The sequence below is a fragment of the Notechis scutatus genome, chromosome 3, assembly GCF_049901735.1.
Source record: "Notechis scutatus isolate UNSWTSFEM ecotype Mainland chromosome 3, rNotScu1.2, whole genome shotgun sequence".
Classification (NCBI taxonomy): Eukaryota; Metazoa; Chordata; class Lepidosauria; order Squamata; family Elapidae; genus Notechis; species Notechis scutatus.
Window position 1 is genome coordinate 111159673 of NC_142011.1, and position 22217 is coordinate 111181889.

Genomic DNA, 22217 nt, shown 5'->3' on the forward strand with positions numbered 1-22217 from the left:
ATTCACAGGAGGCTTAGTGGCTTGGGAAGATGGAATCATACAATATGGCCTCCCAAAATCAATTTAAAAACGGGATAGGTAGAGTGATAAAGTCACATCAACATAATGTGATTTGGTTGTATTTTGGAATGAGAGATTTTTCTAATATCTCCTTTGAGGCAAACTCCAGATTTTTTTCCTTAATACTACATGATATTGGGGGGTTAGATGATTTAAACAGACAGAAAGGAAAAAAATATCAGGATATAAATAATACTTCCTTTCTTCTGTTTTAAACAGAAGGTATCAATGTAAGATTGGATATCTCCCTCCAAAAGGCAAGAATCAAAATTTTAGAAAAGAAGTTAAAAGGAGGCTCATCAAAGGCAATTGCAAAATAGCAGTATACTGTTATGCTGCAAATGTAACTTTGCCTAAATTTCTTTGATGACAGAGCTGCTTTTGTATCATTTGCAAAGCCAGCGCAAAGACCTGTTTTCCAAATGCAGGTTATCCCCCCACAAAGTATTTAAAGTATTTTGTCATACAAAGTTGTAAAACAGAGTTGTTCCTTTCCTCTAACTTTCAATATTCGTGCTGAAAAAGGCAGCTTCTTGAATCAAATGACTGAAACTTCCCTCACTTATTTTTCTTCTGGATTTTTTTTGCAGCTCAGAATGGATAGTTGCAAGAAAGAGATGCTGGATCAGAAGCCTCTCTTGGAAGTGCAAGTATTACTCCCCATGGATTCTGCTCCGGATAGAGTCATGGATGGAGGAGCAGAGGGACTTACAGGGGAAAAGATACCCTGGGACATGATCACCCTTGTTTGCAGCTTTGAAAAACTCTGAATCATTCGGCTTTTGGGGAGCAATAAGTTTTGGCCTGCTATTCTAGCATGCTACTATGGTTGATGCCTGATCATTTTTTTAATTGCTGAAAAATGTGATGAGCTGCTGCCAAGAATCCCATAAGGAGGATTATCTACAAGCCGGTGAAGGCCTCCTCATTCTTCAAGAAGGACATTAAATAGTGAAAAATTAAACAATTGTAACTGAAATGAAGGTCTTCTCAAAGATACTATCAGAAATTCTAACAACAAGCGTGGTCAGAAGGTGAATGCTGTGGGAAGCAGCAAAGGATCTTTCTGCTGGTGGAAATCTTGATCTATATGCAGCAAACAAGTCAGATAATTGCTATACTTCTGAGTGATCAGAACTTGAGGGTATCAGATGAAATATCAGGTTCATCTGTCATTGCCTTACTGGAATTTCTTTTATAATTAAGTTTTACTGCCCACGATTTCAAGAGATTTCACCTGTGACAAATATAAGGCTGGCCCTTGGAGCAATACCACAAAGTGGGAAGAAAAGGGTGGATAGCTCATCATGGTGCTTCCACCCCCAGACAAGCGCCATGTGTGTCTTACCACCATTGTTATTATGACCAGCATGGCATTCATGGATGCTTATCTGGTAGAGCAAAACCAAGGGCCTCGTAAAATTGGTGTCTGCATCATTGTTCTGGTAGGAGACATTTGCTTTTTGATTGTGCTGCGCTATGTGGCCGTCTGGGTGGGGGCTGAGGTAAAGACAGCCAAACGGGGCTATGCTATGATTCTTTGGTTCCTCTATATCTTTGTGCTGGAAATCAAACTGTATTTTATATTCCAGAACTATAAGGCTGATAAGAGAAATCTGGAAACAGTGGCTAGAAAGGCACTGACCTTGCTTCTCTCCATTTGTGTGCCAGGATTGTACCTAGTGCTAGTAGCCTTGGACAGCATGGAATATATACGTACCTTCCGGAAGAAAGAGGATTTGCGAGGTCGTCTCTTCTGGGTGGCCTTGGACTTATTGGATATCTTAGATATTCAAGCCAACCTATGGGAACCACACAAGACTGGTCTGCCAATTTGGGCAGAAGGACTCATGTTCTTCTATTGCTACATATTGCTCTTGATTCTGCCCTGTGTTTCCTTGAGTGAGATTAGTATGCAAGGAGAGCATATTGCTCCCCAGAAAATGATGCTCTACCCTGTCTTGAGTCTGGTGACCATAAACATGGTTACTATATTCATCCGAGCCATTAATATGGTCCTCTTTCAAGATAGCAGAGTCTCTACAATCTTCATTGGCAAGAATATAATTGCCATTGCTACCAAGGTCTGCACATTCCTAGAATACAAGAAGCAAGTGAAGGAGTTCCCACAAAATGCCATTGCACTTGAGCTCCAGCAGAACTCAGTGCCCCACAACCAGACCCTCCACAATACACAAGGCCTTCCTCATGAGCCATCCCCCACCAGGGAGATCTTGGACACATGATGAGCCTCTTCTTAGATATCAGCATTGGTTCTTATTGGGAAGGGGCGAAGAAGTAATACTGCTCTTATCCCAGCATAGAGAGCTGCTTCCAGCACAAGATTTTAACAAATGGAGGAACATCCCCTGCAACTCAGGTATTTCCAAGGGGCCCTCTGGAAAGAAAGGCAAAATCAATGGACCTTCCAAGCAGAACCTCATCCACTCCAGCATCTGATCTTTTCTATCTGTTTGTTACCTGTGGTTCAACTTGTAAGGAATGAGAATTTTTGTTATCACAACCTTTTTTAAAGAAAGGGACAGGGTGGGATGGGCAGGATAGGAAAATCAGGACTGGCACTTCAGTCAGTACACCAGTATATTGAGTCTTATTGGAAATTGTTGTGTTTACAGTTTCTTATTTTCAAACAAAACAAAAACAAAAAAGGTCCTATTAAAGTTGCTGCAGAAAACTGTACTTGGGGCAGTTTTTAAAAAATCTTTGCTAAGTAGATCCTTTGCTCTGTTCAGTTCCACTCAGCAAGCAGCAACCTCACTCATTTGGCCAGGAAAGTTCTAACATTGCCAAAGTCTTCAGCCAGCCCTTCAAAGAATCTTATTTAACATCCCATCTCATATTTCAAGAACATTTATTATAAATCATTTATAAAATGATTCAATGCAAGATTTTTGTTTTTCAAAAAAGTATTTCTGTTTCATTCACATGTATGCACATTTCAGTTCTGATGGCATGAAGTTCCAGAGCTTTTTGGGCTACACTGACCTGGGGAAATACACAGGTAGTACTATTAATGGAAACTGAGATTCTCAGAATTACGAACATTCATTTTTATTCCGGCAGCAGCTTAATTTATAACTCTGCTGCTTTTATATGAACTACACAGACTGCCTCTAAAATAAGGCATGGGACAATCTCTTTAGGCAAGAACTATTGGGACACAAAACAGCAACAGTTTCCCAGCAAAAATGTTGCACAAGCCCAAAAGCAATGCAAGACTATTTTTTTTCTTAGTGATCTCCCATTCCCTCATTGGTGTCTTGATCTGTATGTACCCAACAGATTTTTCCAGTGAATACCAATTATGCATTGGATACCTCATTTGGCTCTGCATATCCATTCCTCACTTAGCAACCCAAAATAAGGAATCAAAGTTGGTCTTTTGCCATACCATCACCATAAAAATATATAGTCCATCTTACTATGCTGGGATTTACTATATACTTTTAAAGTTCAGTCTTGTCAGGTAAGGGTATGAATGGCCTATAACTTGAAAATATTCAACTTGTTAATTACAGTGGAGAATAAAAGCAAAAGAATTGGCAGAAGAGAGTCTAAACATTTCTGCTGTATAGAGTAGCCATTCTCAGCCAAAAAAGCAGTGTAGAAGAATGTAAAGGGAAGAGGCATAGGAAGTTTTGAAGATATTAGATATCCTGAAACATGCAAATGTATAAGGATAATGTAATCTTGCTCTGCAAGGATCTGGTGTAGGGTATTGGGCATTAACCAAGTCACTACCCACATTGACCTTACTGCTCTTGCTAATTTACTAATTTTACACTCCCAAAACACGTTCAGGATGTTGCTATCCCTGAAGGAAAGTATATGAAGATGCTTAGTGCATTTCATTATTTGGTCAATTGTCTGAGATCTGTGTGATGCAGCTCCAAAGAGTTTAGTCACACCCAGGCCTGTGCATTTTGTTTGATGATCATTCTTCTATGTAATAAAGGGTTCTGGACACCCACCCACCAAGCATTTTTTTTGACGTGTATATTTTCCTTTTGTGGTTATTGTTGCTTTATCCAGAAGTTTGCATGCCCTCTGTGAACACCAAAGGTAAGAGCAATGAGTTAACTTTTGAATAAAAAGTCTTTTTCTTTCTAGTCCATGTGAATAAGGTGTTCATTGATTAGGGCAGACAAGGTCCATAAACCACTTTGAGAACCCTTTCAACATCAGTTCATCACAAAGTATAGTTTTTAGAGAAACATGGTTGAATAATGTGAGAAAGTGCAAGGAAAATAATTGATTCAAAAGAGCATTTCATGTGCCAAAGAGTAGCACTAGAAAGGGCAATGATATCCATAAATAAGATTTTTATTTTATCAAACCAACTTCTAATTCCATTGGGCTATTGTAAGTATTCTATGCAAAATATATAATGTAATAAAATATAATAGATGCTTTTTCATTATATTAAATTTTATTTAAACTAAACATTAAATATATATGATATGACATTGGAGGGTGACCAATCTTCACAACCTAGGACTTAATTCCAAGCATAAACCATTAGATAACCAGTCAAATGAGGTAAGGAGTAAAGAGAAAGAAGAAAAATGCAGATGCAAAGTAGATAGTAGAAAGCATACCCAGTCTAAGCCACAAAAATTTAAATGCATATACACTTAATGCTCCTAGGGAACTAACAGGATGAACTTGAAATACTACCGGTGGTACATGAGGGAAAGTATGGTATACTATAGTTGCCATTACAGAAACTTGATGGGATTAGTACATTCATGACTGGAATGTACTAATAGAAAGATATAAATTTCAAAAGAAACAGACCTAACAAAAGAGGAGATGGGGTTGCATTATATGTTAGAGTTCACTTCCTCTACAGAGTTGCACATTACAAATCATGAAAGCCACTAGAATGCATATGAGCCAACATAAAAGGGAAAAAATAGTAACACCATAGTTGTATACTATAGGCCACCCAACTAAGTAGAAGAAGTAGATGGCATTTTTGCTATTCAGTTAAATGTATGTAGGAAAAACCACAGTAGTAATGGGGGACTTCAACTATCCTGACATCAACTGGAAAGCAAACTGCATCAAGTGGAAGATCAAACAGACCCACCTACCTGCCAATTTCTTCACCCAAAAGGTAAAAGAGGCAACTACAGGGGCAGCTATACTGGACCTTATTCTTACTGTCAGATCCGTGTATCTCTCATTTCTTCAGTGGAAGAAGAAAAGGTGGGGGGGAGATTGATAAAGAAATCCTTTCTTGATGTAACCTGAATATATTTAATCTTATATCGAATTTGTATAACCCACACATGATACAATGGAGGGAGGAACCCAGATGGCCGGAACCTATCACCTCTGAGAGGCACAGCCAGGAGATGAGAAGACCATAAAAATTCCACAGTGAGATGTGTCCTGGAAACCTCTGGAAAAGTTCATTCTAAAAAGGGGGTGGGCGAAAATTAGGTATGCCCTGGGAAACTCTGAAAAAGATCGTTTCTACAAAAGGGGTGGGGGGAATTAACATACTGGCTTTTGTTTCACACATGGAGATAAGGGGAGGGGTTCTAAACTCCCTTATCTATCCCTGTATGCCTGAGAGACCTTAGATGCTGCTTTGAACTCCTACATGAATTGTCTCATCTCAATAAAGGATTCCTTTTGATATGTTTGGTTTTCAGAAGTTCATTCTTGTTAACTGAATGGGAAAAAGTTCTAGATTGAACAGATTCAAGTGGAAGATCGAACAGACCCACCTACCTGCCAATTTCTTCACCCAAAAGGTAGAAGAGGCAACTATACTGGACCTTATTCTTACTAACAGCTAAGAAATGATAGAGGGGATTGAAGTTGCAGGAATTTTAGGGAGAGTGACCATGTCATATTACAATTCAATATAAAACACACAAGCAACAGAATATAATCAATCAAACCAATGTATTAGATTTTTAAAAAGCTGATTTTAACAAACTCAGAGACAGCTTGGGAAGGATACCATGGATGAAAATCTTAAAAGAGCAAATTGACTCAAGAAGCTTGGGAAACAGAAAAATACAATTATAAAAGCCCATCTGAGTTGAATACCACTAAAAACAAAATCCAAGAAAAAAGCCTGCATAGTTTAACAAACAACTCTCAGACCAACTGAGAGAGGAAAAGGATAAGTACAAAATATGGAAAAGGGAACATATAACTAAAGCAGAATACCAACAAATAGCTGGAACCTGCAAAAATTGTTAGGAAAGTTAAGGCTTTGAACAATGTAAGACTTGCCACAAAAATAAAAAAAAATAATAATTAAAGTTTCTTTCAACCCATAAAAAATAAGAAAAGAGTCAAACAATCCACTAAGGGGAAAAGATGGCAAAGAAGTCATTCATCTAATGACTGAATGTTAGGTTTCTCCCGTGGAAGATCGGGTATGGGTACAAAGTCTTGTCCCGAAGCCACTTTAAACGGAGTAAACCCAGTACTACTATGTACCGAATTATTATATGCCACCTCAGCGAATGGCAATAGGTCAGCCCAATTATCTTGCTGATAATTTATATAACATCGAAGATATTGTTCCAATACCGAGTTAGCACCATTGGCTTGTGGGTGGTGGGCAGAGCTTAAGCCCTGGGCGGAGCCCAATAACTTAAGGAACTCCTTCCAAAAGTTTGAGGTAAACTGGACACCCCTGCCTGAGATTATGTGTTCAGGAACCCCATGTAACCTGTAGATATGTAAAATAAACAGTTTAGCCAATGTTTTCACAGATGGGATTTTTGGACAAGGTATGAAATGTACCTGTTTAGAAAACAAATCTGTTACTACCCAAATAACTGTACTCCCCCCACTTTCAGGTAATTCCACTATAAAATCCATAGAAATTTCCTTCCATGGAGCCGTTGGTCTAGCCACATTTTGTAGTAAGCCTGCTGGTTTACCAGGAGGCCGTTTGGCTGAGGCACAGATAGGACAGCTAGCCACATAACTCTCAATGTCCTTTTTCAAGGTAGGCCACCAAAATTGCCTTTTAACCAAGTGTAAGGTTTTCACGAATCCAAAATGTCCAGCAGCTTTAGAGTCATGAGCTTGCTATAATATTTGGTTTCTCAGCTTCGCTGGCACATATAATTTGGCCCCCACCTGTGCCAATCCATCTCTAACCGTACAGTTATTTGAGTGAACAAGGAACCAACCATCAAGTTTTAGAGCGTCTCTTAATTGTGCAGTCAAATCATTTGATAAATCAACCTTCTTTTTCTGGGCTCTGGTAACCACTGGAGCTGCCAACTGTTTGGTTGGGACAATAGGCCATACCACTTCTTGGCGAGCACTATTATATTGAGGTAATCTAAATAAAGCATCCGCCATGAAGTTCTTCCCCCCGGAATGTATTTCAATGAAAAATTAAAGCGCTTAAAGTACTGCGCCCAGTGAACTTGCTTGGGAGACAGCTTCCGAGACATTTTCAAAGCCTCCAAATTTTTATGATCCGTCCACACCTCAAATGGGTGTTTTGCCCCTTCTAAGAAATGCCTCCAGGTTAACAGAGCCCAGCGAACTGCAAAAGCTTCTTTTTCCCAGATGGCCCATCTTCTTTCGGTGTCAGTTAGTTTATGGGAAGTATATGCACACGGTTGCAGAGTCCCCGTCTTGTTTGCTTGTAGTAACACTGCCCCGACTGCTATGTCACTCTCATCGGCTTGAATTACAAAAGGAGCGTCCGTGTCCGGGTGCTTGAGTACTGGTTCAGCAGCAAACAGTCGTTTCAGCTTCTCAAAAGCGGCTTGACATTCCATGGACCACTCCAGTGATTTACTAGGCTTCGGTTTCACCTCCCCTTTGATTTTTAGGAGATTTGTAATAGGCATTGCAATCTTCGCAAAAGCAGGGATAAATTGACAGTAAAAATTAGCAAATCCCAAGAAACTCCCAAGCTTCCTGGTGTGGGGAGGGGCCCATTCCAAAATGGCACGAACCTTCCCCGGATCCATTTCTATGCCATCATGTGAGATGCGATAGCCTAAATAGTCAATTTTTTCCTGGTGCAATTCACACTTGGACAACTTTGCATACAGCTCAGCAGCTCGAAGTTTTTCCAGAACTGACTGCACTAGTTTCACATGTTCATCACGAGTCTCCGTGTAGATAAGAATATCATCAAGATAAACCAACACCCCTTTGTATAGATGTTCATGCAACACTTGATTGATCATTTGCATGAATACTGCAGAGGTCCCCTGTAGGCCAAATGGAAGAACGTTGAATTGGAAACAACCCATTGGGCAGTTAAAAGCAGTTTTCCATTCATCCCCTTCCTTAATTCGAACTCGGTAGTATGCTTCTCTCAAGTCGAGTTTTGTAAAAATTTTCCATTTGGCCAAGTGGGCCAACATATCCTTCATCAAGGTGAGGGGGTACACGTTCTCCACTGAAATAGTGTTGAGGTTTCTGTAGTCAACACATAAATGAAGGGAGCCATCTTTCTTTTCACGGAACAATACTGGGGCTGCTACCCGGGGTCTAGCAGGTTGGATGAAACCACGTTCCAAATTCTTATTGATAAATGACCACAGCTCTTCTAGCCCCTGCGGTGTCATCGAGTACAGTTTCAGTTTTGGGAGTTTCACCCCGGGTAAAATTTCAATACTGCAATCTGTTGAGTGATGGGGGGGAAGCTCATCCGAGCCTTTTCACTGAATACCTCCTTTAAGTCCCAATATTCCTCCAGAATATTCTCCTCCCCATTCAGGCTCTCGGTGCCAGTGGAGGCCAGCAGTGGGATTCTTGAGTTTCGGTTGAGATTGCCCCTCCCCTTCTGGGCATTGGTCAGTACGTATGCGCAATGACCCTCTCCTCCAATCAACGTGGGGGTTCCATTTCCGGAGCCAGGGCAACTCCAGTATTAGGGGCTGCTCCATCCCAGGAGCCACAATAAAACACAAAGTCTCTCTATGCTTCCCCATCGTCATTTCTATTGGTTCCAGTATGAAATGTGCAGGGCCGCCCCCAGCTACCGATCCATCCAATTGGCAAAAGGTTATGGGTGTTTTCAAAGTCTTTAGCCTTAAGCCCATTTTCTCTACTATCTCCGAGCTGGTTACGCATCTTGTGCACCCAGAGTCTAACAAGGCCAGCATTTCCCCTTTGGCTCCCAATGTGGGTACCCTTAATCTCACTGGAATGGTCATAGGGCCCTTGTTTTGACTTACCAGTGAGTCATCTTCCGATTCAGATTCACTCTCTTCAGAAGAGGTTGGAGTTCCCAGCTCCTCTCCTTTCAGAGGGGCGATCTCTACAACCTCCTCTGCTTTAAGCGCCATTTCGCGAGGCTTTGCTGGTTTTTTTTCAGGTTTTCTTCCTCCTCCTGGTGCCCCCTTTGGCTCTAGCTTGGCACGGCAGTCTGCAGCCCGGTGACCTTCCTTCCCACATCGGAAGCATGCAGTGGTCTTGGGTTTTGCTGCCATTCCTCCCTTTTGAGGTTTTAAGGCTTCTTGAGGGCTGGTGGGGGAGGACTTGCTCCAACCAAAAAAACCCTGGCGTCTGTTTCGGGTCAGATCAATTTCCACCTCTGCTGCCAGCACGTACCACAGCTGCAGCTCACTGGGGTCTCTTCTGGCAATACAGCTTTGATATACATCTTCATTCAACCCATCTTTAAAAGCTTCTATCAGGGCTCCCTGGGACCAGCCTCGAATATGACATGCCAGCTCTCTAAATTCCTGGGTGTAGTCGGCCACTGATCTCTGCCCCTGATTTATGGTCTTCATCCTAATTCTAGCCTTACGTTCAGCAAGTGGGTCTTCAAACCTGGCCTGCAGCGCAGTCATGAACATCATCAGCTGAGGGGCATTATCATTATGCAAAGTCACCATCCACTTTGCAGCTGTTCCCTCCAGAGCCCTGGTAACACATCTAACTTTGGCTGCTTCTGAGAAAAAATCTGCTCCATATTGCTCCATATAGCTCCAGACTTGTGCCAGGAAGAATCCTAACTCCTTGAGATCCCCCCCATATTTTACTTCCAACGGAGGGACCTTTAGAGTTCTACGTCTTCTGGCAATTACTCCTCCCACTGGGGGCCCCTGGGCTGCTGCTGCCTGTTGTGCTAGCCCAGGTTGATTTATGGGGGTGGCTGCTCTGATTCTTCTGGCTGGGGCTGCCCCCCCTCCTCTCCCTCATACCTTTGATCAGTTTGAGGTTCTCCGATAGCTTCATTTAGAAGATTCATGGCTTGAGTTAGTAGAAAATTCTTTCTTTCCTTCTCTTGCCATGGCTCCTCTCTTCCACGCCGACGGGTAGTGGTCACTCCTGGAGGAGGCTTTTCCTCAGGATCCTTCCATCCGACTCCCAGGGACCATTTGGGTTTTACAGCTGGTTTTTCCCCAAGATTTAGTTCTGCTAACAAGTTGGCTTCCCCTGCTTCCTCTAACAGCAGAGAATCTTGTCCTCCAGTTGCTCCCAAGTCTTCTTGGTCACTGGCTGGATTTGACATTGTGTTCAGACCCCCTCAGAAGAAAATTTATTAATTCTCCAGGTGGGCTGGTAATGTGGAGATTCCGAATAATGTCAGCTGGTGCTCCATTCAAAATCCAAGAAAGAAATACTTAGACTCTTTTAATCAGAGAAAAGATATCTTTTACTGGAAATCAAGTGGTAGCAACAAAAGAATTCTGAATCTGAGAAAATGGGCGCATAAATCACATATACAAAGTGATGGCAATGTTCCCACCCCCAATAGTTCAATTGGCTCATCCAATTAAAAGTTGTGTATATCATCATGTGGATATCTCCAGGTGGTGATGAGGCCTCTGTCCGTTGACCTTGACATATTTTAATAAAGAGTTGCAGCTGCGCATAGCATAGGATAGAAACCTAAGCAAGAATCTACCCCCTCCCCAGCTTATACAGTTCTGGTTTGTAACACCTCCAGTTCACTTCCCATAACCATTCTCCCCTCCTCCCCGCATTACTTATGACAGCCGAAAGATGCAAAGCAGAGGGAGAAAATCTTGAAAGGTGACATAAAAGGCAATAGAGAGAAAGCAGAAGTGTTTAATTCATACTTTGCATCTGTCTTCAAGTAAAAAGAGAACAATACTCAACTTATCAAAAACAACTGTAAACCCTGTAATGACAGGGTTGGAATGCAAATTAAAATATGCAAAAATAAATTAAAAAATACCTTTCAGCTCTAGACGTATCCAAATCACCAGGTCCTAATGAACTACACCCCAGAATTCTGAAGGAATTGGCAGACATGATTTCAGAACCATTGAAACAAAGATCTTGGAGCACCAAGGATCTAACTGAGGACTGGAAAAGAGCTGATGTGGTTCCCATCTTCAAAAAGGGGGGGCAGAAACAAATTCAGAAAATGACAGATCAATCAGCCTGACACCGGGATGGGCTGCTACCAGTTCTCCCTGGTTCAGGCAAACTGGTAGCTAATTTTATTGCCTGTTCGGTGAACTGGCAAATCACACCCCTGGCTGGCCCACCTCGCTCCTCCCAGGAGTCCCCACATGGCCCATTTTGAATCCCAAGTAAGTACGGGGCCCACATGGAGGCTTGCAGAGGGCAAAAAATGGGCCTCCCAGAGGTTCTAGAAGGCCAAAAATGAGCCCATTTCTGGCTTCCAGAAAGCCTCTGGAGCCCAGGGAGGCCCTTTTTGCCCTCTCAGAGGCTCTAGGAAAGCCTCTGAAGCCTGGGGAGGATGAAAAACTAGGTGAATATGACCTCGTTGACCATCCTCATTCTGTCAAGGACCTTGGAGTACTCATATCAAATGACCTAAGTGCCAGAGCTCACTGTAACAGCATTGCCAAAAAGGCATTAAGAGTTGTAAATGTAATCTTATGAAGCTTCTCCTCCGGAAATATTGAATGGTAACTAGAGCATACAAAACTTTTGCTAGACCAATACTTGAATACAGCTCATCAATCTGGAATCCACACTGTATATATTGGACATTAATACAGTTGAATGAGTCCAGAAGTATTTCATGAGAAGAATACTACATTCCTCTGCTTGCAACAGAATACTCTATATCACCAGACTGAAATTTTGAGCTTGGACAACCTTGAACTACGCTGCCTACAGTTGGACTTAAGCATAGCACACAAAATTATCTGCTACAATATTCTACTGGTCAATGACTACTTCAGCTTCAACCACAACAATACAAGAGCACACAACAGATACAAACTCAATGTAAACAGCTCCAAACTTGATTGCAGAAAATAGGACTTCAGCAACAGAGTGGTCAATGCCTGGAATACACTACCTAACTCTGTTGTTACATCCTCTAACCCCCACTCCTTAAACCTTAAACTATTGACCTCATCCTTTTCCTAAGAGGTCTGTAAGCGGTGTTTATAAGTGTACAATTGTGCCTACTGTCCCTGTCCTATTGTCCCCATTTATGTGTACCTATTTCCTGTATTCTTACTCATGTTTTTACTTATACCTATTATCTTGTAAGTGATTGACAAATCAAATAAATAAAAATAAATGAGAGAGAGCTGGGGGAGAGAATGAGAGAGGGAAAAGAGAGGGAAACAAATGAGAGAGAAGGGGAGAGAAAAAGAAAAAAAGAAAGAAAAAAGAAAGAAAAAAAGGAGAGAGGGAGAGGAAAAAGAAAAATGGAGGGAAGGAGGGAGGGGGAGGGAGAGAGAAAGAGAGACCAATTTCCCATAGAAATTTCCCATAGAAAAGTATCTGGGGGGCGTTCATGTGACTGGGTGGGAGTGACATTGAGTTGGCCATGCCCACCCAGATTTTGTGGCTCCCAGTGTTTTCTTTTCTGTGGGAAATGGGTCCAAATAACTCTTTGAGTGTTTAAGGTTGCTGACCCCTCCCTGTCTTAGGGATATTGGCTATTCCTGCCAGTTTAGTGTCATCTGCAAATTTGATGAGTTCCCTTTCCATTCCGTCATCTAAGTCTAAGTCATTTATGAAGATATTGAAGAGTACTGGCTTAAACAAGGCATTATGGACTCTAGCTGATCAGATTATGGAGGCTGAAGCCAAACTCCTAGACTCCCTTCCCATCATTTTAGGATATTTCAATCAAGCAAATTTAAGGAAAGAGCTCCCAAAATATTTCCAGCATGTCAATTGTCCCACCAGAGGCAAAAATACTTTAGACCACTGCTACACAACAGTAAAAGATGCTTATAGGTCTTTACTATGAGCAGCTGTGGGTCACTCTGATTACTGCATAATTCACTTTTCCTACAGACAAAGACTTAAAACCATGAAACCTACAATTAAATCAGTGAGGACTTGGTCTGATGAGGCAAAGCTGAAGCTTCAGGCTTGCCTTGATTGCACTGATTGGAATGTTTTTGAAGATACCTCTGCAGACCTAGATGAGCTCACAGATACTGTAACATCATATGTCAGTTTCTGCAAAGACTTATGTGTACCAACAAGGAACCTGCAAATATATGGTAATGATGAACCTTGGTTCACAGCTAAACTTAAGCAGCTACATTGTTCCAAAGAGGAAGCCTACAGAAAAAGTGACAGAATGCTATACAATCAGGCCAGAAACATATTAACAAGAGAGATCAGAGCAGCAAAAAGCAGCTACTCTGAAAAGTTAAGGAATCAGTTCTCAACAAATGAACCAGCACACATGTGGAAAACTCTTAAAAACATCACTGGCTACAGCAAAACTCCTTCTCGGGCAAAAGGATATCAACTACTTGCAGATGACCTGAACGTATTTTACTGTAGGTTTGAAAGGAAACTACAACCACATCTCTACAACCCCCATCTCAAACACACCAACAACAGCCAAGCCTCTTACAACTGACCCCAGCCCATTGGGTTCACAACCTCTGGTGATCACAGAAAAAGAAGTGCAAAATCTATTTCACAGACAAAAGCCAGGAAAAGCACCAGGGCCAGACAAGATAACTCCTTTTTGCTTAAAAGTCTGTGCTGACCAATTGGCCCCCATCTTCACCCAAATCTTCAATAAATCACTAGTGATGTGCTATGTTCCTTCTTGCTTCAAATGCTCTAGTATCATCTCAGTGCCAAAAAAGCCCTCCATCAGGGAACTGAATGACTACAGACCAGTTGCTCTAACATTTGTAGTTATGAAAACCTTTGAAAGGCTAGTGCTGTCCCACCTGAAAACCATCACAGATCCGCTGTTAGATCTAGGGGTGGGATTCAACCAGTGTTACTACCAGTTCAGTACATTTTACTGTTGCCAGTGGAGATGACCTCAGTTCTCATGAGAAAGCTCTCTGTCATGTCTAGTAAGGCATTCCAACCTCCTTAACCCCCTTCCCCCATGTGTGGCAACTGAGGAACAGAGAGATGGCTGAGGCCAGGTTCAGTTTGAACTTGACAGCCTTACTGAAATCTAAGTATACTATGTCCACAGCATTTTGCTGGTCTACTAATTTAGTTACTTTATCAAAGAATGAAGTAAGATTGGTTTGGCATGATCTATTTTTAACAAACCCATGCTGGCTACTAGTTATAACTTTATTTACTTCTACCATAGTTCTTTGCAGATATATTTTTAACAAACCTAAAATGGCTACTAGTTATAACTTTATTTGATTCTAGTTGTTTGCAGATCTGTTTTTTATCTTTTTCAGGATCTTCCCAGGTATAGATGTTAGACCGATTGGTCTGTAACGTTTCCCAAAAATAAGACCTGTCCCAAAAATAAGTCCTAACATGTTTTAGCATGTATGCCTAAAATAAATCCTACCCTCAAAATAAACCCCACTTAAGCCTGTGCAGCCACCCACTCATTCTGTCTGGTTGTTTGTGGTGCTGCATCCATGAGGTGAGGTGGGTGGGTGGAGCTGCCCCACACTAGCTTACCTCAGGACGCCTACAACCAGGCCATCCACAACCCAACACCTGCCTCCCCTCGTAATAGTGACTCCAGCAGCCCTGAACAGCAGGATCCCATGCAGCTGCAGGCCCACTTCTTCTGCTGGCTTGTACGGTCGCAACGGAGCAGGAGGCTGAGTAATGCACTAGTGCTGCACCCACAAGGCAAGGCAGGTGTTGGGTTGTGGGTGGCCTGGCTGTGGGGGCTCTGAGGTAAGCCGATGTGGGGTACATGGGGCAGCCCCACCACACCTCACCCCATGTCTGCATCACTACCACATCACTTGGCCTCCTGCTCCATTGTGGCCACATGAGCAAGCAGAAGAAGTGGGTTGGTGGCCATGTGAGGTCCTGCTGTATGGGGCTGCTGTGGCCACAGCCACGAGGCAAGGCAGGTGTCTGGATGCAGGGGCATTGTGGTAAGCCAGTGTACGGCATGTGGGGCAGCTCCACTCTTCCTCACAGTAGTGACAATGGCACCCCGTGTGGCCTCCTGCCCCATCGCAAGCAAGCAGAAGAAGTGGGCTCCCATGTACTCTTAAAGTACATGGGGGGGGGGGAATAAAGACATCCCCCAAAATAAGCCGTAGTGCTTATTTTAGAGCCCCCCAAAATAAGACCAGATCTTTTCAGAGGAACACAGTAGTTTCCTTTTTTCCTTTCTTTCTTTCTTGAAGACCATCAGCCCTTTTCTAATCCTCAGGTACTTCCCCGGTGTTCCAGGATTTTTGAAAGATATTGTACAATGGTTCAGAACTCTGGGATGTAATCTGTCAGGTCCTGGTGATTTATATTCGTCAAGGTCAGATAGATGTTCTCTTACCATTTTCTTGTTTATTTTTATTTTTATTTCTAACTTGGTTTTTTTGGTATATTGGGCTATAATTTCTTTTTGCATGAAGACTGATGCAAAGAACATGTTAAGCAGCTCTGCTTTCTCCCTACTGCCTGTTACTTCCTTGCCATATTCTCTCTAGTATATGTAGATGATCTTGAGAGATAAGGGAAAGAGATGCTGCATAGGAAACAGACAAGAGAAAAGGCTTAAAGATCAGAGGAAAAAACTTATCTGCGGTGTGCCATAATTGAACAGACATTAAAAGTGGTGACAGGAAGTTTGCATCTTTAGACTTGCAAGATTCTGCTAATGTAGCCTTACAATAAAATAATATTAGCTCACTGAGTTGTGTTTCCTGTATGGTTTACTCAGGAGGGCTGACATCATCCCAGTTTAGCATACCATATCTGAACTGCAGAACTCAAGAAGATCACTAGATGATAGCATAGAGATATAAAATTTCAGAACCGTTGCCTACCCTCTCTTTTTCAGCTGAGACCTGGGGTACCTAAACTTCGGATGGGCACCCCAAAACTAAATATGCTTGGCAATATGGGTACTTCTATACTTCTGCCTAGCAAGTTAGAAGCCTATAGATCAAAGGTATAAATAACTTCATTGTGAGTCATCTGAATTGCTCTCATTCTCATATATTGCTGTGATTTAATTATTGTTGAATAGAACAGAAAATTGATGCTCTTTCAGCAGTTACCATGGTTACTCATGCTACAGATCTAGATGCACATTCTAATGACTGCTCTGTCTCACTGTTTATGGAAATAAAATATAAACCCATAGAAAGTGCATTTTCAAAATGGCAAAGAATGCAAGTGTTAGGATATACAAACAGAACAGATGGCTTTATTGTCATGGTAACATGGCTATCTGGAGGGCTCCTTCAGTGCTGGAGTAGACAACTAGTCAAATATTGGATTGCCTGTGGAAAAACCACAGACAATAGCCTGCATTTCTTAATCTCACTTGGGATGGAAAATTATTTGTATGGATGTATTTTATATTATTACCAATATCCCACTTTTACTTATTTTGGATGCTTCCAGAAACAACACCTTTGTTGTACAACACCATTATGGGTCCTATTTATTTCCTTTATACTAGTGTACTGATTTTATTTGAAATCATCTTAGATTTTCTCACATCAATATTCTAAACATCTTTTTGATGTAGCAATCAGAATCACCCATCTGGAAGGGCAGCCACTATTCATTACTCAGCATCAGGTTTGTAGAACTGTATTCCATGCTGCTAAACTATAAAGTTTAATTTGGATTTATTTCATTGCTGTCTGCCCATCATCTTGGCCACTTTGGATTTGTTTCATTAGCTAACAACATTTATTCACTATGTTTTCTACAACAGGAGTTGGCAACAAACCAATTTAGTATACAACCACCATAATGTAGGAACTTGCAATTCTGTTGAGGTAATTCCCCGTTAGGAGAATGAGTGCACACAGGGAGACGTAGTGAGAGTGGTGAGGAATAACACACAACCAGCATACAGATACACTGAATAGTAAAATGTAGGTTTTACTTCCAGTAAATCGGTTAAGCAAAGCCCAACAGTCAGTTTTCAGTCCAGGGATAATCCAATAACAAAGTCCAGTATCATAAACAGTTCAGTAAAAGACTCACATCAAATCCAAGAAGAACTATGATCAGCAACAGTCAATAGGGAAATGCAGGAACTGCAACACTCTCAACAACAGGAGAACAGAACAACTCAGGTTTCTGGCTCCATCTTATGGCCGTTTGGGGAACCACACCCAATTACATTTTTAGCATTCCCTTAAAGAAACAGTATTAAAATGTCTATCCTGATTTATATATTTTCCAACCCAACTGTTAGGTGACTTACATTCCTAACAAATTCAAAAAAATTAAAATAAAACATTTGCATCATAAAAAATTTGCCAACATGTCATAATCAGAAATTGGCAGGGGTGGGATTCTACCAGTTTGCACCTATTTGCTAGAACTGGTTGTTAACATTCTAAGCAGTTCTGAGAACCAGTTGTTAGAAAAAATTACTGGCCTAATCCTGTAAGGAAGGCAGGAAGGAAAGATTCTGGTGTTGCTTACAGAAACTGCCTCTCCGTTAACCCTTATGACATTCTTGGCAGGACTAGACTTCCTATCTCAGGAACTTCTCTGGAGTTATTTTTCCCCTCCTTTGCTGGTACTTTGCTTGTGTGGAGTGACTATTGAAAAAAGTGACTTATGACCATTTTTGACACTTACAACTGTTGCAGCATCCCCACAGTCACGAGAGGCCAGGGAGGAGATGTGTGCCTCGATGTGAGTGATGTTGAGTTGGCCATGCCCAGCCAATAACATGACCACCAAGCCATGTCTACCCAGTCACATGACCACCAAGCCACGCCCACCAACTAAGCCATGCCCACCAACTAAGCCACGCCCACAGAACCAGATGTTAAAAACTGTGAATCCCACCCCTGGAAATAGGGTTATGGTTTATTCAGTGTTCTATTTAGTATGTAATACACAATATTTTATACACCTGTTTCTTTAGGTACAAAATAATAGACATTAATAACTGCAGCTGAATCAATGTTTCATGCTGTGGAAGCAATCTTCCAAAAGATTGTTCCCAGAAAGCTATCTTATTCAGTAAAAGTGATTTTTTTTCAAGTTTATTTGTTTTATTAGTATAATATATAAAAGTTCCATTTCAATCAAAGTGTGTTGTCTGGGTACAATTACTTTTAGGTGATCATAATCAGGGTGTTTACAATAACATTCATCACAATCAGAGGTGGTATTTTGACCAGTTCTGGAGAACCAGTAGCAGAAATTTTGAGGAGTTCAGAGAACTAGCAAATATCATTTCTGACTGGCCCCCACCCCCATCTATTCTCTGCCTCCCGAGTCCCAGCTGATCGGCTGGGTCTTCTTTGGTTGCCCTGCACAGGAGAATGGAGCTAGAAAGAAGGTTAATGGGGTGGGGAGGGAATGGGGATTTTGCAGTAACCTTCCCCTGCCATGCCCATGAAGCCACATCCACGAAGCCACGCCACGCCCATCAAGCCACACCACACCCACCAAGCCACACCACGCCCACTAAGCCATGCCCACAGAACCAGTAGTAAAAAAAATTGAATCCCATCACTGATCACAATAACATTAATTCTGTAATAACAATAATACCTAGCTTGTCCTTTTTAACAGATTTCCATTTTAACATTTATCCTTTTTATGTCCCTACCTTTCTAACTTCTGTTTTTATTGTCTAACCATTAATGAAATAAGTCCAATGTCTAAAAGTATTTAGTTTCTTCTTTGTCCTTAATAGTAAGCATTAGTCTAGCCATTTCTGCACATTCTAGTATTTTCTTAATTACATTCTCATCTGTCGGCATCTCATCACATTTGAGCATATACAATTCTAGCTGCAGTTAGTACATGTAAAATCAAGTATATTGTCTTTTTTATCATATTTTTCTGGCAGAATGCCTAATAAAAACATTTCTGGTTTCATGTGTATATGTTGTTTTATCATTTTTTCCAACCAGTTATGTATTTTCGTCTAGTATTTTTGGGCTTTTGTACATGTCCACCATATATGGTAATATGAACCAGGTGTTTGATTACATTTCCAACATTTAGCAGATCTATCCTTATACATTTTTGCCAATCTTGGTGCAAAATGCCATCTATAGAACATTTTATATATTTTTTCTTTATATGCAGCTGACATAGTCAATTTAGCATTTCTATCCTACAGTTTCTGCTATTTGTCTAATTCTATTGCATATTCAAAGATTTTAGCCCAAACAATCATTGTCTCCTTTACCTGCTCACTTTCAAGTTTAATATCTAATAAATAACAATATATTTTTTATCAATTTTTCATCCGTTCCAGTTAATATCTGGTCCAATTCTGTTAATTCTTTATTAAAACCATACATTTTAGCATCTTTCTGATATCGAGATTGTATCAGCCTTTGTGGCCACCATGCAATGTACATCCCTTGACTACTAAGTTCCTGCTTGGTTTTTAATTCCCTTTTTTCATTCAAAATATCTTTATATCTTAGAATTTTTTCCATATTAATAACATTAGGATGTATCAATGCTTCCATTGTGAAAAGCCAGACTAATGTTTTCAAGTAATGTTGTTCTTTAATTTTTTTAATAATGTTTATTGAAAGTTTTTTTAAAAAGAGAATATATTTAAAAAAAAGAGAAACATGTTCTCACATTTTTGCAACATTTTCATAGTAGTGTCCATTTCTATTAGTGTCAATTAAAGTCATTTGTTACAAGTAAATCTATAACTTATTTCTTAAATCCTTACTTTTTGTTATGTTAACATTACAATTATAATACAATATTTATTTAATTATACTACTTTACATATATACATAGCTATATATACATTTGTCCTTATTTCCATTTTCCCTTGTTGTTTGTTTAATCAGTTTCACTAGACATCTTTACTTCCTTTTTATACGACAATTTGTACCATATATTCCAAATTGTAAAAAACTCCCCCTCTTCCTTATTTTTTAGTAACATGGTTAGTCTAACCATTTCTGCACACTGGTGGATTTTATTAGTTATTGCCAGGTCTGTGGGTATCATTGTTGATTTCCAGTTTTGGGCAAAGATTATCCTTGCCGCTGTAATGATATGTGATATCAGATGCTGGTGTTTTTTGTTCCATATCGGTTCTGTCATTCCAAGTAGAAAAGTCTCTGGGTTGAATTTAATCTTTAGTTTTGTCATCTCTTCTAACCATGTCTGTATCTTAGACCAGTATTTTTGGGCTTTAGGACATGTCCACCACATGTGAAAATATGTTTCCTGGCTAAAGTTACACTTCCAACATTTGGGTGACATATTAGGGAACATCCTAGCAAGTCTTGCTCGTGGGAGGTGCCAGCAATAAAACATCTTATAAATATTTTATTTATACGAGACTGATAACATTACTTTATAGTTAGTTCGTGAAATTCGTTCCCATTGTTCTAATTCAATATTGTGGCCACAATTTTTAGCCCATGTTATCATGCTCTCCTTAACCATTTCCTCTTCCATTCTGAATTTCAATAAACAATTGTACATTTTGGTAATCATATTTTTTTCACTTCCTTGTAAAATTTTGTCTAATTCCTGATCTGTATTATAAAATCCAAATTGTTCCTTGTCTTTTTTGTGTTTTGTTTGAATTTGAGCATACGGCCACCACCCAATTTCAATTCCCTGTGTTTTTAATTGTAACTGTGTTTTCAAGTCGCCTTCATCTGTTATTAGTTCTTTGTATTTTATTGTTTTGTTCAGATCCATAACATTGGGATATACTAGTGCCTCCATTGAAGATAGCCAGAGAGGTATTTTCACATAATGGTTTATTTTAATTCTTTTCCATATATACAGTATAACAAAGCATCCCTTATCCAGTGTCTTTGAAAGTAACTATGGGTTTTATTTTTTCCATCCCAGAGAAACGCGTTGCCAGCCAATCTGTAAATCGAAGCCTTCTATTGTCAGTATTCTTTTGTCCTCCATGTTAATCCAATCTTTGATCCAGGTACTCGCTGCGGCTTGATAGTATAACTCAAAGTCTGGGAGCACCAATCCTCCCTTACTTCTACTATCTTGCATTAATTTGAATTTTACTCTAGCTTTTTTCTTTTTCCAAATAAATTTACTAATTCTTTTGTTCAGATCTTTGAAGAATTTTTTCCCTAGTTTGACTGGTACAGTTTGAAAGAGATACAACAATTTTGGAAGTACATTTGTTTTAATGGTGGCTAGCCTTCCCATCCAAGAGAGTTGTAAATTTATCCATCTATCTAGATCTTTTTGTATCTAGTCTATCAACTTATCATAATTATCAGCCTTTATTGTAGAGCATTTTGCTGTAAGCCAAATTCCTAAATATTTTACTTTTTTCGTTGTTTGAATCCCTAATTCTTTTGTCAGTTCCTCATTTTGCTTTTTAGTACAGTTTTTGGTTATTATCTTAGTCTTTTCTCTGTTAATTTTGAGTCCTGCTACTTTACCGAATGCCTCTATCTCTTGCATTAATTTTTATTATTAATTTTTATAATTTTTTATAATTGTATTATAATTTAATTGTTGTTCTTTAATTTTAAGCCATACTGATAACAATGTATTTTGAACATAATGTCTTTGAAAATAATTATGTATCTTATGTCAGCTTTAAAATTCAGCTGCCACATTTCTTGGAAGGGGGTGGAGGAGTTGAAAAGTTCAAGGTTATTCTGTATGTCGTATTAAGAAATTCCAGTGGCAGTTAATTGGTTCTCATGATTTATGAAGTGTAGAAGTGGGAGGAGAGAAGGGAGGAGAGAAGATGGATTCTGTGTAACGCACAAAAATAATTTCACTTGGGAAATTGCCTTTGACATGCCAGGTCTGTTTCTAAATAAATCAATTGGAGAGAAATG

General features: G+C 40.1%; 1 protein-coding gene across 2 annotated transcripts in view; it reads left to right on the forward strand.

The window, feature by feature from the left end:
- Positions 1–4049, forward strand: part of TMEM121 (transmembrane protein 121) — a 68278-nt gene extending 64229 nt beyond the window's left edge. For both annotated transcript variants that reach the window (XM_087962479.1, XM_087962478.1), the window contains one exon: positions 651–4049. In XM_087962479.1, the coding sequence (XP_087818605.1) occupies positions 1368–2306 (939 nt within the window). In that variant the 5' untranslated portion in view covers positions 651–1367 and the 3' untranslated portion in view covers positions 2307–4049. The remainder of the gene's footprint in view (positions 1–650) is intronic.
- The last annotated feature ends 18168 nt before the right edge of the window (positions 4050–22217 follow it).